The 21,585-nt window shown below is 39.9% G+C and overlaps 1 protein-coding gene across 1 annotated transcript in view; it reads right to left on the bottom strand.

Annotated features, from left to right (window-relative positions):
• The window catches only part of LOC131087428 (glypican-5-like), a 373,149-nt gene that overhangs the window by 234,001 nt on the left and 117,563 nt on the right, over positions 1-21,585 (bottom strand). Inside the window, exons 4-6 of the mRNA XM_058031076.1 lie at positions 14,643-14,773; positions 10,321-10,380; positions 8,664-8,789 (exon numbers count right to left, since the gene is read on the bottom strand). Coding sequence (XP_057887059.1) covers positions 8,664-8,789; positions 10,321-10,380; positions 14,643-14,773 — 317 coding nt within the window. The remainder of the gene's footprint in view (positions 1-8,663; positions 8,790-10,320; positions 10,381-14,642; positions 14,774-21,585) is intronic.

Genomic DNA, 21,585 nt, shown 5'->3' with positions numbered 1-21,585 from the left:
GAATGTGTTTGGAGATTGTTCACCCACAGGTGATTGTTCCATTGGATTCTGCTGGGAGTTGTTTTCACTCTTTGGCCAACCAGGGCCAAGCTGTGTCAGGGCTCTGGAAAGAGTCAGGAGTTTTCATTATTATCTTTTTAGCCTTCTGTAAGTATCCCTTCTGTATTCTTTAGTACAGTATAGTATAGTATTCTTTAATATAATATAGTATTATAAAATAATGAATTAGCCTTCTGAGAACATGGAGTCAGATGCATCATTCCTTCCTTCATCTGGGGAACCCCACAAATACAATAGGGTGAGAAATGGTTTATGTTATCCCTTATTTTATCCCTCACAGCCAGAGCAGCTCCAGCAGCACAGAGTGACAATCTCCCCACAGCACAACAGCTTTGCTGGCAACCTGGGACACTCTTCAGCCTTCCAAGCCAGAATCCAGGTTATTTTTTTTCCCCCATTTTGATGAATCAACATGTTTCCAGTGAAAACCAGCTAAAAAAAAATAAAAATGCCTCTCCCTGATTCCAGCTCCAACTCTGGAATCAACTCCACCTTGCCACAGCAATTTCTCTAAGAAGTTGTGTCCAGCTGGATGTGTTAAATCACGCACACATCACACTGCACCAAAGATATTTTGCCAGCAAGGAATACAAACCAGCAAAAAGGAGATTATTTTGTGTCTTTTGGCACTTAAGGCTTGGAGAGCAGCAGAAACAGATTGCTCCTCCACCCTTTGGATATAAAGTACCTGTAAGACAAAACCAACCCCAAGGCCTAATTTGCCTTCATGACAGTTTACAGCAAGATCATCCTGCTAGCACAGGAAAACCTGCATCAAACTGCAAGGTGTATGTATAATATATTTGTATTTATATATAAATATATATATACACTCATTCCTACTTCTCTGTCTCAAAAAATCATCTGTCAGGAAGGCAAGAACAGTTACAGAGAAGCTTGCACCACCATATATATATATATTTATTTATTTATTTATTTATTTATTTGTATGTATGTATGTATGCAGATGCAGATATATATTTCAACATATATCTAAATTATTTCACACAGAAAAAGATTCCAAGGCGGGAGGAAGGCTGGAGAACTATGCAGATTTTTTTTTTTTTTTACATTCCCACTAAAAGATTTGCATTTAAGCAACAGGTTTTATCTCAGCAATACCTTCCTCACAGAATTCCCTTCTGTTTGAAAAATGTAAAATTTGTTATTTGATATGCCGTGTTACAACACCGATGGATTCCTGCTTCAAGGTCCACAGAATTTAATGGATTTTTTTTTCCACTGACCTGCTCATTCCACAGAGTCTACAAATGCTGTTTTCATCACTGCTGGGACACAGGATGAAGATAGGAAAATGAGAAAATTCACTTCCAATTCACTTTACTTTTTAAAAATACACCTCTACTTTTAAGTCTCCAATTTCAACTTGAAATAGAATCGAAAATTCAATGTCCTGAAAAATACCAAAATCCAAACATCATATGGGAATCCTTTTTATCCAACAGACAAAGGCACCACACTTCCAACATTGCCCTATAGTTTTAGGAGAAAGGATTAAGTGTATCAGCATTAAAAACACTCTCACTGATATCTCATTTAACTGGGATTCTGCAGAATAAATTTCCAGCCCAATATCTCCAGGCCTTCATAGGATTTATCCTTCATGTTTGTATTGCTGTATTGCATAGCCATAGCAATTGAAAGAAAATGAATTTTGCTTCCCTCCAGGAAGAATCATTGGCTAAGACAGACTGAAGGATCAGATAAGAGTTTTGCTTTCTATCCTTTCAACAGGGCTTTGAGTGTGACCTTTCCTAAGTGAAACAGGTACAAAGTCACTCTGCTGGACTCTGCTCAATAAAATAAACTTTATCTTGGAGATTTTCCCTAGACTTTAACCACGTCTGGATTGTTCATGTTAGAAGAGCTTAAATGATTGGAGCACTACTATTTTAATATTGTAGTATTTTAATCGGAAAGTTTCAGTTTTCTGACTAAATAAGGGCTGTTCTTTCCTTCTGAATAATAATAAAAAAAAGCATACAAAAGAAAAGAGTATTATTTTATGCAATAAAAAATATGTCCATTATTTTATGCAATAAAAAATATTCCAAACTTTCCTTTCTTACTATGATAGTATCAAATTAGTCCCTATTACAGTATTTTGCATCTGCAAAATACTGTCCCACTGGAGCAAGCTGGTGGTTGGATGACAAGATTTATTCTTTCATGAATTCTGCTCAAAGGAATAAAGTAGACACTGAGTAGGTACCAAATCTGAAGAAACGCTGAAGTCAAGAATTAATTATTTGTGTTCAAGTTCCTCCACCTGAAAAAAAATGTTGAGCGCTGCAGTGTCAAAAAAATGCCTTTGCAAGGTAAATGTCCATTTGCATTTGCAGAAATGCTTTTCAACTACCGACCCAACCCATCCATTCCAATTGCCTGGATGTATCACAGTAACTAAAGTCTTAACTAAAAAGAAGAAAGTCTGTCACTGCAAGGAAGATGAGAGAGTGATTTCACAGCAGGAGGACTGTTCCCAACAATCAGGTCATTGCTAACCAGCAGTGGGGTCTCCATGAGTCAATCCAGAGAATTTCACTAAATCTCAGTGAAATTTGTAACTCTAGCATGCAACGAACACAACCTAAAATGCAATTTGAAAACAGAAAGTGGGAAAAAATCCACCTTTAGAGAGAAGCACCCAAGTATTGGAAGTTAATTCTGTGCTGCAGAAGGTTGGCTGAAGCTGCCAGCAGAGCTCCTCAGTGACCCAAAGACAGCCTGAGCTCCAGGACTGTGGGGCTGTGAGGTCCCCAGGACAAGGTGAGAAATGAGAATTTGACTCCAAGTTATCAGAAGGCTGATATATTATTTTATGATATTATATTAAAATAAATCATACACTAAAACTATACTAAAGAAAGAGAAAGGAGACATCAGAAGGTTTAACAAGAATGAATAATAAAAACCCATAACAGACTCAGAGAGTTCAACACAGCTGGCTGTGATTGGTTATTAATTAAAAACAATTCCCATGTTTGGATAAACAATCTCCAGGACCACATTCAAGAGGACCAAAACATGGAGAAGCTGAGGCTTCTCATCTTGCCAGGAGAAGAAATCCTGACAATTTTTCTGAAAATATCACAGTGACACAGGATCTGCTGCCCACCAGCATCTGTCACCCAAACTCCTCAGCACTCCAGGCCAGGAGGACACAAATCATTCCATCAAACCTTGCCAAGATGAGCTCCTCATGCCTTCCATCAGGCTTCCTGGGCTCTTTTCTGTGGTACCACAGCTCTCCTGGCTCTCTCTGTTCCTTCACACAGAAGTTCCCTCCTGACTCACTTTCACTGCTCATCTGGAGCTGGGGCTGGAGAATCCAAGACATTGCTCCTTCTGGGGTTACATTTTCTCCCAATAGCTGGCACATAATTACATTTAATGAAATATCTACACTGAGATCAATCTCTTGATAGTTTCCAGGACTGGAATCCTTAAAATTGTCTTTCCTTGATAGCTGCATTTTAAAAAACCACAAAACAAACAAGCCTCACATCCCCACCAACATAAACAAAGTACAGATTTATCAGTTTATCTTACAAAGATGAAATCCAGGCAAATGGTCTGACACAAGTATCTGTGGGTTAGATACCATGTACAAACATCACTGACTTCTGTCACTTTTCTTCACACCTTTTTTCCAACATGGGTCATGGTGAGGATCTGCCTTGACCTTTTTGAAATTTGTGGTGAGGAAGACAAAAGAACAAAAACCAACAAAACATCCCAAGTCCTGGAAAATACCCTAAAACCTTAAAAATGCTGCAAAAACAGAGATAGCATTTTGCAGTTTACAGTCACAAGGAGATCTCCAGAAATTGTTTACATTGATGGCATGAGAACAACAGAAGTTAAATATGCTTTAAGTAAGCTGAGGCTAAATGACTGTCTCTGTTTTCCATATCCAGATGGCTGCTTGCTAGAGCCTAAGGAAATGAGAAAAGGGACAATGAAAGTGCTAAACTCATAAAAACTGAGAGTCTCCAAAGGAACACATTTTGAGAAAAAGTCACTGTGATTTGCCACTTCCTTCCTCAGCCAGCTCTCACAGGCCCTGAGAGCCTAACAACCCATGACAAGATCTGTTCAAGCTCATGGACATGTGTCCCGTAATTCCCCCTCTCAGTGCAAAAATCCAAAAAAAACCAAGGTGAGGAATGAAGGAGAAAAGGAAGGAAAAGAAGTGTGGGTCCCCACCAGCTGTTACAAAACATCCTGATTTTCTGTTCCAGCTAACCTGGTTTAAGAACCATTTACATGTCCAAGTTTGCTGGAAAAGGGACTCCAAGTGCAAATATAGTTGCTATAAAATATCTCCTCCCTTGTCCCCCAGAAAATCAGGGTACTGTGACGGTGTTCACAGGGGTTCTTGGACAAGGGAAGAGATGAGGATCTGACTCCATGTTTCAGAAGGCTGATTTATTATTTTATGATATCTATTACATTAAAACTATACTAAAAGAATAGAAGAAAAGGTTTCATCAGAAGGCTAGCTAAGAATAGCAAAAGAAGGAATGATAAAAAAGGTTTGTGGCTCAGCTCTCTGTCCAAGCCAGCAGACTGTGATTGGCCATTAATTAGAAACAACCACATGAGACCAATCCCAGATGCACCTGTTGCATTCCACAGCAGCAGATAACCATTGTTTACATTTTGTTCCCGACGCCTCCCAGCTTCTCAGGAGGAAAAATCCTAAGGAAAGGATTTTCCATAAAAGATGTCTGTGACAACTTTAGGGTACTACACATCAAACCTGCACTCTGCAGTGACAGCAGTGTGTATTTATACCCTTGAACTCCTCAAGCACTACAAAACCACAGCAGATATGGAGAAAGGAGGTTGAACACTTCACCATGTCTCAAATATTTCTGCAATACCAACCTGAAGTGTGCCACATTCAGAACAACCCACTGTTAAAGCTAAAATCCACCCATGCACACCTGAGGAGACTCCTGTGCAATGGGAAGCTGTGTCTGACCAGCAGAATATTTCTGCTTCTACCATCAACAATGATATTTCAGATCAAGCTAACTGGCATTAAGAAAAAGATCATTTCGTTTGGAAACCAGAAAATTTCCTCTAGAAATGGAGAGGCAACAAACACAGAACTGCCCAGAGTGATTTTCAGAACAGTTTTTCTTTCTTCACTCCAAATAAATCAAACTTTGATCTTCTGATCCAACAATTCTGTGCAGGATCCAAGTTAGAAATGGCTGTAGCCCAACAATCATTAAGCTGAGACCACTCATTAGTGCATGGATGTTTTCTTACATAAAGTCTTGCTTCAGGAACAGGATGCTCAAAAGAGCAATTAAGAGAAAGAAAGTACTCCCAGTGCAAGTATTTCTAATTTTGTCCTGAACTGACACTGGAGGATTCCTAGCAAAGCCATCTCTTCCTGTTCTCTGAAAAGCAGGCCAGAGGCAGAGTCTCAAACCAGTGGGAATCTCTTTTTATGGTGTATTTAACTGGCAGCTCAAAGTCCTTTGTCCTGCAAACACAATGATTTAAACACAAAGAAAAACAAAAACAAAACCCAAAGAACTAAAATCCAAAAGAGAAACCAAATCCAAAGAACTGACCTAAAATTAAAAGGTACAACTCTAACCCTCTTAATCAGACCTCAAGTGCCCTCTCTACCAACTGAATGAATTATTACTCATTTCTGAGTAATGATTTCATATTGTTCCAGGCCAATAAAAAGGCTCAGTGTGGAGTTCAGAGCTGGTTACTACTGCTGGTATTTAATGCCCTGGGAGGGGAGGAAGAGCAGCGAGGAATTCATCCTCAGGAATCAGCAGGACAGGATCATGTGCCACGTGGGGAGGGCTGTGCCAAGCCCAGCTGTGCCAAGCCCAGCCTATAAAACAGGTGATGAAAGGAGCAGAATGTGCCAGGATATATATACATATATATATATATATATATATATATATATACACACACACACACACACACATATATATATATATGTATACATATATGTATACATATATATACACATATATATATACATATATATACAAATATATATACACACATGTATATACATATATATACATATAAATACATATATAAAAAATACTTATTATATTATATATATTATAATATATATTATATAGAAATAATATAGAATTACCTATTATAAATTATTATATAAATAATTATATTATTCTTATATATTAGTATAATATATAATACATAGTATATAATATATATTATATTATATTATATTATATTAATCATATATTGTATATATTATATAATATAATTATATATACTATAAATATTATATTAAAATTATATAAATATATCTAGAACTTAATATTAAAATTTTAAAAATTTAAATGTATATTTAAAATTTTAATATTAAAATAATATTATATAGAAATCATATTAAAATTATAAATAAATTATAATATAATTAAATTATAAAACTTTTATTTTATATAAATTATAATATTTAGCTAGCTATCTATAGCTGTCTGATTAAACACATGAATTTAACCTTTTAGCTTTCCATTTTGCCCATTTAATATGTCAACTACAGACACATATCCAGGTTTGGTGGTGGGGCTGGGGTTTTTGCTGCTGTCATCTTTGGGGGCAGGCTGTTTAGATTTCCTTTTTCCTTTATTTCTCCTTTGTAATTCAACAAATGAGGGATCTTGTTAGTCTTTTCCCTGCTTCCAATTCCTTTCAAACTTGATTTTTTTTCATGTGTCTCCAGCTCTGGGAAAGTTACAGACTGGCAAAGTACCAACAGCTTTCCCCTTCATGCCTTTCTAAAACCTGTGTATCAGCAATTTGAGTGGTTTGGGCTTTTTTAAAACAAAGTAAGATAAAAATTAGAGTAACTTAGTTTTTCTTTTCTTCCCCAGGAAACTGATATAGAAAATATTTGGGTTTGTTTGGCAATTCTTGGTTTTGGTTTTTTTTTTTTTTTTTTTGGCAAGAAAGCTGTTTGTTCTATGTTTGTTCTAAAAGTTATCTGTGCACCCAGCAACATGCCACAAGCAAAAGAGATTCTGATAAGGAAACATTGATTAGAAATACTGATATCCTTCCTGTTTCCTCTCCATTACTTTTACAGTACAAACTTCAACCTGTATTGCAACCACTACCCATCAATATTTGGAAGATTGCTTTGTTGCCAAAATATTAAAACATATGCACTAGAATTCATTTTAATATATTGAAATTTTTTTTTTATGTGTTAGACATGCATTTAACTCCAAAGAGCTCAGATGTAATTAAGCTGAAGTTTTTTAGACATGAGAGAACTCAGCAGAGCTGTGTGGGAGTCAGAACCCCCATGAATGGCACTGACAGTGAGTGTCACATCTTTGCTCCATGTTGGAATTATTCAGGAAGTTCCTACAAACCAATTGTGACCATGAAAACTGTTTTAAAGCAAGAAAACAGAAACACTGGAACTTTATCTTTTGTAATTGCTACAGACCACAAAATCCATTTCAAAAAGAAACATCAATGAAAGCCAACACAATCCCATGGAACTTCTCTGGTTTTAAAAAAAAGAAATTTTTGGAGAACATTCACTGGCACACTTCCAAGCAGCTCTCACTGCAAAAACTGATCTATACTTTGACAGTGATAGCAAAGATAGAATTTTGTTCTAAACATCTCTTTTCTCCTCAGGGTGATGTAGCCTCATGTTATACAGAATAAAAGAAATGACAGCAACAAGTTTAGCTCGTGGAAATGCAAGTGTGTATTCCAGTTTAGAGTCTGAAGGGTGATGGGAAAGACACTGGTAAAATACAGAGGGGAAAAAAATTAGCTGGGAAACTGGAAAGGTCTTTTCACTCTGCAGAGCACCTCCAACAATGCCTTAGAATGCCGCTGAACCATCAGAAGGATGTGAAGAGACCTTTTTTCACCATTTGTCCTGGTTTTGCATGGGAGGAATTCAGGGAAGTTGTGGAGGGGGGAGAAGTGTTCTGAAGTTTTGATTCTTACTACTTTCTTTTTTTTTGTTGTTTTGTTTTGGTTTTTTTTTTGTTTTGTTTTGTTTTGTTTTGGTTGCTATTTCTCACCATCACAGCAGAAGATGCAGGACAAGAAGAAGGAGAAGGACAGGACACACCCAGATTCCTCCATCTTGCCTCTTGAACCCCCCTTCTAAAACCCCAAAATTCTACTTTTTCACCCTGTGACAAATTAACTATCATTCTACTCAAACTTTTGTGACTTGCAGATCTTCACACAAAGTTGGTAATTGTTTCCATGGGCTAAAATCAAAGGCACAGGTGTTTCTGACTTTGTGCCAAGGTCTCTGAGCCCCTGCCAGGGTCTTGAATCACCCAGGGCAGCCAGAGGAATGTCCTGGGTCCCAACAGCTGTTAATAAAATTTTATTCACACCCTTTTAAAGTTTTGAGCCTTCTTTGCCTTTCTCCTATTCCTGTCTCCAGCAGGAAGTGATTGGCCAGCACTGAAGCCACCACAGTCATTGGTGCATTGGCTGGGAAATGTAAAAATTGGTGAAATCTCTCATTGGTGAACCAAAACCACTACAGCATGCCAGCAAATTTTTACTGAGAACTTTACCTTTCCACAACATCCTCTCCATTCCAGCAGGTTGAGCTGTCTCTCATCACCAGGTCTCCATCACAAAGCCTTTCTGCTATGGAGGCATAAAAGGTTCTGGACCTCTTCATGTAACTGATGAACTCTCTGCAAGGCAGGAAGAGCACATTTAACAACACAACAGCAAACTCAGCACTCCATTAAACCCCCTGCCAGCCCAACCCTCAATCACATCAAGGCTTTAGAAAATATCTAATCTGAATTAATTTCTACTTCTAGTGTATTTTTACTCCTTATAGATCATCCATTTTCACTTAGTCTGGTGTCAATACAGATAATTACTCACCGAAAGGGTGCTTTTAACACATGGTGTTAACGTGTCTCTCACTAAATCTGAAAAAAGGCTACACTACTCTTTGTAAACAGATTAAAAAACACTGAGAAAACATCATCATAAAAGGCATGGCCAGTACAGACAGTGTGTATGGAAAAATGCCTTGAGGGCAAACTGCTGCCTCTTTTATAACCTGATTATACCTATAACATATACCTGGCTGAGGCAGCCATAAAAACAAACTAAAATAACAAATGTTAATTCAGCCCCACGAGGAATTAACTGCTGCACTGCTTTAGAAGCTCCTGTTTGGTGTGTTACAAGGTTCAGGACCCAGACTGAGCTGGAGCCATCGCTGAGCTCTGTGCCTGTCTCAGAGCTGCCCTGGGGAGCCCAAAGGATTCCTCCTGCTTTGCAGGGTTTCAAACACTGGAGAGGAGCCTGGGTACAGCTGGATGGAGCTCAGCACAGAGCAGGCAGGATTTATCTCTCCTGGTTTGCAGGGTTTCAAACTCTGGAGAGGGGCCTAGGTACAGCTGGATGGAGCTCAGCACAAAGCAGGCTGAGTCTCCAACCAGGATTTATCTCTCCTCAGCAGCAGCAGGTGCTTCAAACAACATCCAGCCCCACTGGGAAATATCTATTCCTGCCATCTCTCCCCACAGCTATCTTTATACCTTCTTTATACCATCTCAAAAGTGTTTAACCATCCCATTTGCCTTCTGTGATGAAATCCTGCTCTAGATAAATCAGTCGTCTCATGCTCCTAAGAAACTAACTGAGCCTAATAGAGCAGGAAAGCTGGGATTTAAAGCAAAGAAAAAAGCAGGAATTTAGGGGCTTACAAAGAGGTAATCAACATTTCTACCTCTTGAGTACCATACTTACAAATGTGAGCTCTGAGTATTCCTAGAGTAAAGCCAGGCCCAGCCAGAACAACCTAAGAGGATCAGTTCCAAAAGGAAGCACAGATGCCAAAGATTTTACAGGTTCTAAATCAGAATCTTCTTTGAAAGAGGAAACCAGCACCCTTTTAGGAGCCTGAAGCTTGCCTTACTCAGCTCACCCCTAGAGGTTTAAACTCCTTTGCCTCCTCAGCAGAGTGGGGCTCTGATATTTCAAAGCAGTATCTTAGCAAATGCAGAATTCCCCCAGTCTTACTGAGTGAAAATATTTACTTTTCATCATTATAAAACTGAACACACTAGGGAGGAAAATGTAGAGTTTCCCAGTGCCCCACAATGTAAAAAATCAAAAGGGCTCCAGCTCCCAGATTACAGCTGGAGGTGAGCTAGGTGTAGAGACAACAACAAAGGATGGATGTCACCTTGTTTCCATTCTTACCGAGAGATTTTTTTCAAACTTCTTGATTTGTCATTCTTTGAAGCTTTCAGAGGCAGAGAACTGGAATAGGCCAGGGACAATAGGCATCAATCAGGAGAGGTTGGGGAGTAGGGGAGAAGCAGGAATTCAGGCAAATGAGGAAAAGAAATGAAAAACAAAAGAGAAAAGCAAAAATTATTTGAAGGAAAGGTCAATCAAGCACATGCACAGGACATTATAAGAAAATAAATAAGGAGGAAAATTATCATGAGACTTTTGCCAAGTATACATGCAATCAAAAATGTCAATTCAATACTGGAAAAAAAGTACAACAGAGACTATTTGTCACAATCATTTCCAAGTAAGAGCAGAATTACAAATGCAGTGCACGCAGCAGAAAGCTGAAAATAAATTCAGTGGTACTTAAATTAAGTGTAACTGATACCAAATGGAAGGGCTGTAAATACATAAAGCTGTACAAGAAAACAATGGCGAACAGTTTAGGATGGGAACCATGGGGAGGGGGATACAAACCAGTAGCATTCATGTTCTGGTACAATGACCAATTTACTGCCAGTTAATGAATAATATAAATACAGGTATTTTCTGCTGTTCTAGGATTGCACCACTGAAAAAAACCACCCAACTCTGCAAAACTGGAGACACAGACTTTCAGGCTACGGTGGAGGAAGAACTGTGGCAATAACACTGGTGATTATTTCGTGTTTGTACTGGAGAGAGCAGCCTGAGGACACACAGAGGATGCAGCTCTGCCATCACAGCCCTGGCACTGATGGCAGGAGTGGCCACAGGACAGCAGGGACCTGCCCTGGCCACCAGGGGATGGCACCTGCCTGCAGGAATTCCAACACAGCCGCCCAAAAACACAAATGAAAATTTGTAACAGGGAAAATCTGTATCAACTGAAACTTCAGCCCTGGCCAGTGGTTCATGTGCATCTGACATTAATAATCTGGTTTGTACTAGGCACTTTATTACTCAAATGTTAATAAAATCATGTGATGTCTGACCCAACAGACAGTTTATTTTAAATGAAATAGGTATCATTGACTCTAAACATTCCCAAAGGAATTCCTAAACTGTTGATTTAAAAGATCTGCAAATTCATGGCATACAGAAATCCCAACAAAATAAAATTTCAAAGCCTTCTTTCTCTAGTCAGGGACCTAAAATGTTGTAGTTCTTTGTTGAAGATGTTTGATATACAGCTCTGTAAGCAGTGTTTAGTGGTTTGAAATGTCCCATGGAGCAGAGATGCTAAAGGCAGGTATTCAGCTTTGCTGGGAGACCAGACCCTGACCAGAACTGCTCTTTGTGCTGAACTCAGCAATAACATTCCAATTTACTGAGATTCTCTACATGCCATTTCCATTCCCTGCACCATCATATGGTTTCAATTTTCTTGTCATCTCTATTACATGTTATAGTAACCTCCACATTAAAAAAATGACTCCAGCAGCAACGCTGCCAGTTTCAGTTAATCCCTGACTACGATTGTGTAATGGTAAAAAAAATAATAATCAATTTTATGCTTGCCAGTTTAATCATAGGAAATGGTTTCTTGCAAGATCATGCAACATTTATTCAAGTTTCAGCTTCTTTCATTATTGTCCCTGACACTTAAGTGATGCATAACAAAAAATATGCAGGAATGGAATGCAGAGTAAAATCAAGAGAGATGGGAAATCTCCCAGGAACTCTTGAGAGTCAGAGGAGAAGAAAAGGCTTCCACTGCTGCAAAAGAGGATCAAGTTGCTGTGTGCAGACCCTGCAGCAGAGCGAAGGGTGAGGAGGGCTGGCTGCAGCCAGACCCCAAACAGATCCCAGTGAAGAACAGCTCAGGCCAAGGGACACCATGGAAGAACCTCACTTGTCCTGCAGCAGCAGCCCTGGCTCTGCTCCACAGCTGAAACCAGAGGTTCTCCAGCTCCAGGAAAAGGATCCTGATGTTCCCATGGCCTGGCAGAGACCCAGCACCCCTGGAGCAAACACCCATCTGCAGCTGTCTGGCACTGGGGTTCTGAGGGCACCTTGAGCACGTTCTGCACTACACAGGAGAGGCCACTTGGTTGTGGTTTCTCCTCCACAGAGGTTCTTTCTGAGCTCAGGAACGCTCTGACACACAAGGGAAGGAGCCACAGCTTTTCTGTTCACTTGGGGAGTGTCGGCTCATCCTTCCTCTTTTTCCTCCTTACCCTAAAAGGCTGCAGTCAGTGCCAGCCTCCCCTGGAATTACAGGATCATTTGGAAGGATGTCCCTCAGCCAGACCTACAGACAGACTCAGCAGGGCCAGGGTGACCTTGCAGCTGACATTACTGCTCTCCCTTTCTCATCACCACCAGAAGGAGGGGCCTCACAAGAGATTCATGTAATTACTCTTCATCTGGTTCCCCTGTAGCAATTTTCTGTCACTCCAAGTGCATTTTACACAACCCACTGCAGAAATTATTTAACCCATGTATTACAGATTTTTATTACCTTAAATTGACTTTTTATTGATGTCATATGTGATTAAATGATGGAGAATGAACAACACAGTGATGCTGCCAACCACTGTGTCTTTCTCTCTATGGTTTCACAATTGTTTCCAAGAAGCAGAAGTACAAGCTTCAGGCAATGTGTTTTATAGGAAGTTGTGGAGAATAGCTTCAGATTTTCCACTTCTTGCTATTTATGGCATATTTCCATCATTCATTTTTGGTGCACAGGCTCTCCACAATACCTATCAACACTGTAATTCAGTAATTTTTCATGCTAATTATATAATCAGGGACTTCGTTTAGATGTTTTGGATAAATTAATTTTCAGACCAATTCTAGCAAACTTTCTAATTCAGAGCACAATATTTTCTTTTCCATCTACAAGCCTTCCATTTTAAAAGGTCAATATGCCAATAATTCTGGATGGTGGGGAAGGGGAGCAAGCAGATCATCAGCTGAGAAAGAGCAGCTTTCATGCCATTGAAGACACAAATCTGCAACTTTTTAAGAGATCATCTGTTGAAAGGTTGGCAGTTCTGGCTTTTGGGCTGCCAGTGTTAAGCCCCAGCCAAGTCAGTGAGCTACACAGAAGATGGCCCAGGGCTCTGTGCTGTTAAAAGCCTATTTCAATAATTGTACTACAACTGTTCTTTGGATTTTTGTTGCTGAAGTTATTAATTTAATATCTGTAATGCTCCCTTTTTCTGATCTGCATGGTAAAAATTGATTAACTCCAAGCACTAGTACAAACTGTCATGGCTTGCCTTTCAATTACAAAAGAATAAAAAAATATCACTATCACTCAAAACACTTTGCTTGCTGTTATTACTTTTATCTTTTAAAACAATCTTTGTTCCATTCATGCAAGCTAAGAATTAAGCCAGAAATGGATAAAAATCTCATGTTCACAACTGAAACACCAGAACGCAGACTGTGGAAATGTTAACATTTTACAATTTTTTACATTGCTCAAGTCATCCACTTACCCAACAGAGATACACACAGGCTGCCTGGGCAGTTTAATGCTGCTTTTGGACAGAGGTAAACCCAGCACAACTCCCCTGATGGGGTTTGTTCCAGATTAACTCTGCTCTTACAGAGGACAAGGGACCAGCCACAAACAGGCACTGGGAGTTTATGGGCAGCTTGCTCTGACATCTACTCATGTATTGTGAGTGGGATTGTGGAAAAATCCTCCCCTAGAATGTACAGAAGGAGCTACACAAGGTGAAGTGAGAGAAGAACTCATGAGATGTGGGAGCAGGGACACTCCTGTCCAGGCCAGTGGCAGTGCTCAGCTGTGGGTGTCTCACATGAAGAACAGGAGCCAAGAAGGTCACAAGAAGCCTAAAAAACTCTTTCAGATCTTTGTTATACAACAAATCAAGGAGATCCCAAAGGATTTTATCACTCCTGCCCAGTCCAGGGCAATCAGGCACTGACTTGGTGTCAGGGCAATGAATTTTTCCTTTCCAACCCCTTCCTCCTTCCCCCTTCTGCCCCTGGGTAAGCTCATGTCCTTACAGACCTGGGCAGGTACATTTGAAGCACTTTGGACTCAGCTGTGGAAATCAGTTTCCCCAGACTTTGTTGAGGAAAAGCTTTCACCATTTTCATGGAAAGATTCTGGAAATAACAAACACTTTGGTGTTAAGCAAGGATACCAAGCCTGGCCTTTCTTGGACAGACCCACAATGTGACCCACAGTGTCCCCTGTGTGACTGTGGCTGGAGAACACACAGAGGAGGTGACAGAGCTGGGGCTTTGCCTTGAGCAGTGCCACAAATAGCCCAAATGATGAGCTGAGGGTTTGTTTCAAAGCAATTGCAGCCCAGGGTTACCTTCTCCTGTTGTTCAGGCTGGTGTGGGCCATCACAAAGGTCTGGGTTCCAGTCACCTCCTTCACTGGCACAATACTGGCTGATGACAGGTTCCCTTCTTGCTGCTTGGGCTGTCCACACACTTTATCAACCTGTGAGAAAGGGAGGCAAAGTGAAACAGGATGTGAGTGAAAAAAAAAGATTTCCAACCCCACAAAAGTCTGTTCCCTGCAGTCTGTGTTCACCGCACAAGATATTGTGAAAGGATTCTTCCTTCAAGCAGCTGGGAACAAGTGCCTTGCAAAAGAAGGAGCAAATTCCATGGCAGGGCAAAGAACAGCAGAAAGTCAGCAGTCATGTATTTCCCAGTGGCTACTTGCACTGCAGCACACTTGGAAGGGCTGAAGTGGTGACTGGTGAAGTATTGGCAAACTAAACTTTGATTTAGAAACATACCTGGAGCTCAAAGGTACAGGGATTTTGGTGGAATATCTGCCTCATGCATGAAAAGCAGAGTCTATCCAGAGTTTGAAGGGCTTGTAATCAGCAGATAACCAATTCTTCCAGCCTGTAACCAGACCATGTAACATCTCTCAGTCCTCACTGCCCCTCCTGAAGGCTCCTCCAGGGATTCAGTATCAGCCCAGAAGAAAACAAGCTGGTGTTTATCCTTTCTGCACTGTGGATCTGACATTGCTCATGTATCCTGACACATTTATTTGCTGTAACAGCTTTAAGTGACAGGAGGAAGACAAGTCCTTTCCCTTTCTAATCCACAGATGTGATTTATCCTGTGATGTTTTACCCACACTTAAATCCCCGAGCAAACACAGAGACCACAGAGGGAATCCTGCTCTGGGCATGGTACCACCAATGACCTGCATCACAGAATCCACCATCCCACACAGCCCTGGGCTTGGTGCCCCTTCCTCAAGGTCCCACAGCAACCAGCCAGGGTGAGATGGACTCTGACTGCTTTGTGTCCTTTCCTGCAGCCCTAGAACCCTCACACGTCTGCTGAGTGTTTCACCCACAGGTGTCACCATGGCATTTTCTGAAAAATCCCTTTGCCAGGATTTCTTCTCCTGGCAAGATCAGAAGCCTCAGCTTCCCCATGTGTTGCTGCTCTGGAATGTGATTTGGGGAACTGTTTACCCAGCATGTGAATTGTTTTTAATTAATGACCAATCCCAGTCCAGCTGTGTCAGACTCTCTGAGTCAGTCACGGGTTTTTATGATTCATTCTTGATGAGCCTTCTGATGTCTCCTTTCTCTTTCTTTAGTATAGTTTTGAATAGAATAGAATAGAATAGAATAGAATAGAATAGAATAGAATAGAATAGAATAGAATAGAATAGAATAGAATAGTAAATCAGCCTTCTTGGGAGTCAATTCTCATCTCTCACCTTGTCCTAGGGACCCACAACACACAGGTGGCTCCAGGTAACTTTTCTGTCCCTTTGCACCACTATCACACAGATGTCAGCACCAGCACAGGACTTTTTCTCTGCCTTAGCCCATTTATTCCAGGAGAACCACAACTATGTGAAGCTAAGACATCCTCCTCTGAGAAAACAATGTGCAGAACTGGAAGTTCTGTAGGCATGACAGTGACAGCCAGCTTTAGCTGTTTGATTTCCAACCCAGCCCAGTATAATATGCTGTGAATAAGCTAAAACTGCAGCAGTTGGATGGAAATACTGGATTAATCCTGACACGTGTCCAGCACAGGATGGGAGCAGCTGCCTCACTCAACACCAGGCACTGCTCTGGTCTCACCAGGGACTAGCACAGTACTGGTTTAAAACACAACTTTGGGAAATCAAATAGTACATTTCAGTCCCTTCCAAACTTATGAAAAGGAAAAAAACCCACTCTATGCAAATGGAAATACCAAACAAAAAAGCCTTTTGAACCCTTTAGAGTGGACAGAGGGTATAACACAGCTGGAGCACATTCCTGCACAGGATGCTTTCTGCCCTGCACCCCAGGCTGCCCAGGTTCCCCACAGCACACAGACTCCAATTCCCAGCAAAGCTCTCTGCAAAATCCATCTCAGATTTCATCATGGCACTGAAGTTCATGTCTTCGAATTACATACACCTCACATCTTGTCACTATGCATTTGAGACAGTTTTTACCCACTCAAATCAGAGTGGCTTGCACTAGAAATGTGGCTCTCATATACGTGACCAATGGAGAACTCCCAAGTTTCTTGTTTTTCCTAACAGAAGATTCAAAGATACTGAAGTCATCATTTCTGTTGTGAATCAACAGTTTAAGCATCCAACTGAAAACACCAACTTTGTTTTGATTGGAATTTTTGATACTACAGAAATGACTCTTTAGATTGCCCAGGTTTCAGTATTTCCTACGCCAAACCTCTGCTTCAGGGCTTGCTTTTTAAGCAGTAGTAACAGTTTCCAGCATATCAAACAAAACCACACGTTTGGTGGAAAAAAAAAATTCTCAGCGGAAAATTTTAACTAGTTCTACCCCATTAAGAATAAAGTTGTTAAGTAAAAGGGCAAACCACACTTCTTTTGTCACTCAGTGCCAATCTCAGCCAGGCAGTCCCAGCAGCCCCTCTTGGGGGTTATCCCTGTTCCCATTTTTGTTCCAGATTCTGAGTGAGTTAAACAGAAATCTGACTTTTAATTTTTTTTTTTTTTTTTTTTTTTTAATGTGGGATAATTTTCACATCTCTCCAACATGTGTATTTCTCTGCAAAATAAACCAACAGAAAAGCCTGGATTTTACCAGCTGATCTGAGCAGTCACAAAGCTGATGGCACAAATGAGAACACTCTTGTATGAAAAACCATCTCAACTTCCAGATGGGTCATTTATAAAAAATATGGTAGTGTTGTGTAAATTGAAAGGCATTGAGGCACACCATAAAAAACCCAAGAAGGTGTTTTCTGGAACTGCAACATCTAAAATCTCCTGCCACAAGTTCCCTGTGTGTTAACAGTGAGGGCCAAAGAGTTTTCCTCCCATTCTAAGTTGAACTCCTCAATCAACCACCATCCACAGGAAATTCAGTGCAGCTGGAAATGGGGACGGGAATGTCAAATTACTAATTAATTTTTAAATTAACTAATTTTAAACTAATTAATTTAAAAATTGAATTTATTTAAATTTTATTTTAAATTAGATATTTTTTCTTATCCTAATTTCAAGGTGTAGGACTAGGAATAATCAGGAATCAACATAAAGAATGACTGAGCCCATGTCTTGGATTTTTAAACTTTAAATAAGTCTGCCAGTCTTAAATTACAAACTGACAGAAAATCATCCCTCATCAATGGCAGGACCCTCATGTCATTCCTCTTCTCTCTGCCATGATATTTAAGCACTATCTTCTAACAGTGAACATCTACAGCTGAAAACTGGTATTCCCCCTGCCTCATTAATTTCTGAATTATCAATCATGTTTCACAATTCTAACATTTTTATTCATATTAAAGCTTTTTTCTTACACAGCAATGATTCCTCTTAAATATCTGTTTTTCCAGCCCTAGCTACATTTTTTTCTGCTGTGAATTTTTCTTTTTAATGAAAAGCAGAATCATATATACACATTTTTTGACCTCTTACTATTTGTTATTTAAAAGAATGACTATTTACAATTATTACAGAGGCTTAACAAGATAAATGGAAAAATTCTGATCCAGAATCCTCTTGAACTCTTACAGCTTGAGTAACCTTAAACACTGAGGTCATATTTAATATATTTGATATAATCAAACATGGGAAAAAATGTCATGCCCTTCTGGATACCAAGAGAATCTTATCTCTCTAAAGCAGGAGACCTTTTCACTAGTCCGGAACAGTAATTTTCTTTGAGTTTGTAATGGGAAGATTAGTGTTTTAAAGTGCAAGATTTTCTCAGTGATGGGCTTTGAGTTGTTATTATTAAAATGCTGACACGTTTGTGTCACCGTGATATTTTCTGAAAAATCCCTTCACCAGGATTTTCCTCCCGAGAAGCTGAGAAGCCTCAGAAAAGAAATGTAAACAATATTATCTGACTGCTTGGGATGTGATTTGGAGGTTGCTCACCAACAGGTGAATCTTTGATTGGTTCCATGTGAATTGTTTTTAATTAATGACCAATCACAGCCAGCTGTGTCAGAGTCTCTGAGTCAGTCAGAGGTTTTTATAATTCATTCTTGTTAAGCCTTCTGATGTCTCCTTTCTCTTTCTTTAGTATAGTTTTAGTATAGCATTTCTAATATCATATCATAATAAATCAGCATTCTGAGAATCTGGAGTCAAATTCTCATCTCTCACCTCATCCAGGGGACCCAACACCACCACAATGCATTTGCCTGCAGGTTTCTGTGCCTGGATTTGTCCCCAGCCCAGCTCTGTAGATCCCCTCTGCCAAATGACATCCCCAGCCCTGCTGTGCCCCACAAGTGCCACAAACACCCTCCAAAGCAGGACTGGATGGAGTTTGGTCTAATCCAGGTTCCAGATGCCAAGTTTGAACTGATGTGGGGGTCCCAGCTGTGGGTTTCTCTGGGTCTGCATTGCAGGCACTCCAGACAGTAGTTTCACTTTGGCACTCAGGTGTTTATTATCTCTTATCAGTAAAACAGTCTCACTGCTGTGAGTTCAGCAGCTTTTCATTAGAAGGCACAAAATGGCCAACAATCTCTTGGTACAAGGTCTCCTAAGACTAAACTATCCAATTAAGAGCTGACACCTGGATTATTTTCCCTTTTAACCCAAGAACTGATCGCACAGAGCCCACAGTGCAGACTTTCCTGCCCAATTACAAAATGCCACCCAAACCCATGGAGAAGGAGGAAGAAGAAGCTGAAGAAGAAACCCAGGACAGCACCCTGTGCCCTCCATCTTGCTGCCATCCACAACACACTAAAAACCCCAAACCCTCAATTTCTCACCCAGTGACGCACCTGCACTGCTCTCTGTAATCTATTGCACACTTTTGTGGGTTCCAGTCTGTCTTGAAGTGTGGGAAACTTTCTCCATGGATGAGGGTCAGGGTCAGAGCTGCCCTGGGGGTCAGGGCACCCCAGAGCAGACACAGGAATATTCCCTGTGGTGCCCTGGGTTTCCACAAAGTGAAGTGAGGGAGTGAGAAATGCTGAATTATGGGGAAATCCTGAGATTTCAGACCTGCATGTTCACCAGGAGCTCTCACTGCTCAGGGGCAGAGATGTCCTTGCATCACTCCACCACCCAGAGGAAAAGAAACCAACCCATATCACTTGTGGTTTTATGCTGTCCAAGCATCAACCAGAGTTTACTCTGGAAACACAGAATCCTCTCCTTGGGGTGGCTGTCACCTGCTACCAGAGTATTGCTGTAAAACATTGATTTCCACTGCTCCAAAACCAAGTGGGCGCCCATATGATAAAATGCAAGTCAGAGCTCATGGCTCATTGCCACTGCCTCTATCTTACTGAACAAAATCAGACAAGAGAGCAAATAACCTCTGATTTTGTCTTTTTAAAAATATTCTCTCCCTTTTAGAACATGTTTCCTATTAGGAGTATTTTGCTGGTAGCAGAGTTCAGCAGTACATAAGCAAACTAAGGGATTATTCATTCATTTTCCTACAGGAATATGTTGGCTTTCACTCATGAGGGAAGCATTCTCTTCTCTCTCATCTTGCATCTACTGAATAGTTCAATTTAAATTAATTTCCTACAAATCTTCTGAAATCTGGCAGTTAGAGAAGCGGACCCTTAGATGGTAGAGATTTCTCCAAGGAGAATTGTGTTATGAATTCCTCAGGGGTAGAAAAAACTTCTGTCAGACTTCACACTTGGACACCAAAGAATTCAGCCACAGAACTTAAATCCTAAAAAATATATATAAAAAAAAATTAAAAATAAAGTTCTGTGTGTTCTGTCTGTGGCAGAAGAGATCCTATAAGGTACCAACACTGAGCACAAGGAGGGGACAAATTCTGCAGCAGTTTTTCAAATGAATCAAATTCTACCCCAGCTAAAAGTAAAAATGGTGAGGATGTAGAGTGTTGTTCTGTAACACCATTAACAAAGAGTGGTGAGATAACCTGTGCTGGGCATGCCACAAAGCTGCATCTGAATGCACACACAGCCTTTGTTCACAGGGGGAACAGGCAAGAATTCCTGCAAAAATGTAAAATAAATACTTCACATGACCACCATTTCAAGAATTCTACCCAGTTTGTATCTGACCAACTCTTACCATAAATTACAGTGCTAGTATTTTCTGTTCTCACTGGCTTTTAAAATTGCACATTTCTGCTAAGCATGTCAAACTATCCACAGTGCATCTCAAAAGGTAGAATCTTTTAAGCACACACAAGTCAGTAATTTTGTCAGGATTTTTTCAAAACATTTTCAGTCTAACTGGATATATATTTACCCAGCTGAAAAGAGAAGTGGTTATTATTTATAAAGCCAAAACAAAATACCAGCAGCACCTGAGAGGTCAAATGATATCTCCCCTTTTCCTCCACAATCCCCCCTAGACTCAGAACTAATCTTCCCTGGCCTTTGTTACTTGTGACATTTGTCTTTACATATTGACAACCTACAAAGGTTAAGCTCAATTTTATAATTAATTACAATAATCTAGCATGAAAAGAAAATTCCATTGGGAGCCAATCCAAGTGAGCCATTTTAAGAGCCCTCAGAAAAATTAGGTGACTTTAAAGATAGTGTGACAAAATCAATTAAAATATTTTATTCAAATTTTCTTTTAATCACTTTTCAAATTAATTACAGTATATCAAAATGATATTGCCTTGTATTGTGTTTACTATTTATACCCATTGTTAAGGGAAAGCAATTATCCAAATATTCCTGGAATTTCTTTTATCACTGCATGCTTAAAATGTAAGAAAGAAAAACTCTTCCCAGTTTGTTTTTCAAAGGTTCAATACCAAGTACAAGGCTGAAAGGTACAGCTGGGTGTGTGTTCTATCCCCACCTGTCAGA

This window comes from Melospiza georgiana, chromosome 10 (genome assembly GCF_028018845.1).
Source record: "Melospiza georgiana isolate bMelGeo1 chromosome 10, bMelGeo1.pri, whole genome shotgun sequence".
NCBI lineage: Eukaryota > Metazoa > Chordata > Aves > Passeriformes > Passerellidae > Melospiza > Melospiza georgiana.
Note: the sequence above shows the minus strand (reverse complement) of the source record. Positions and strands in the feature narration are given on the sequence as shown.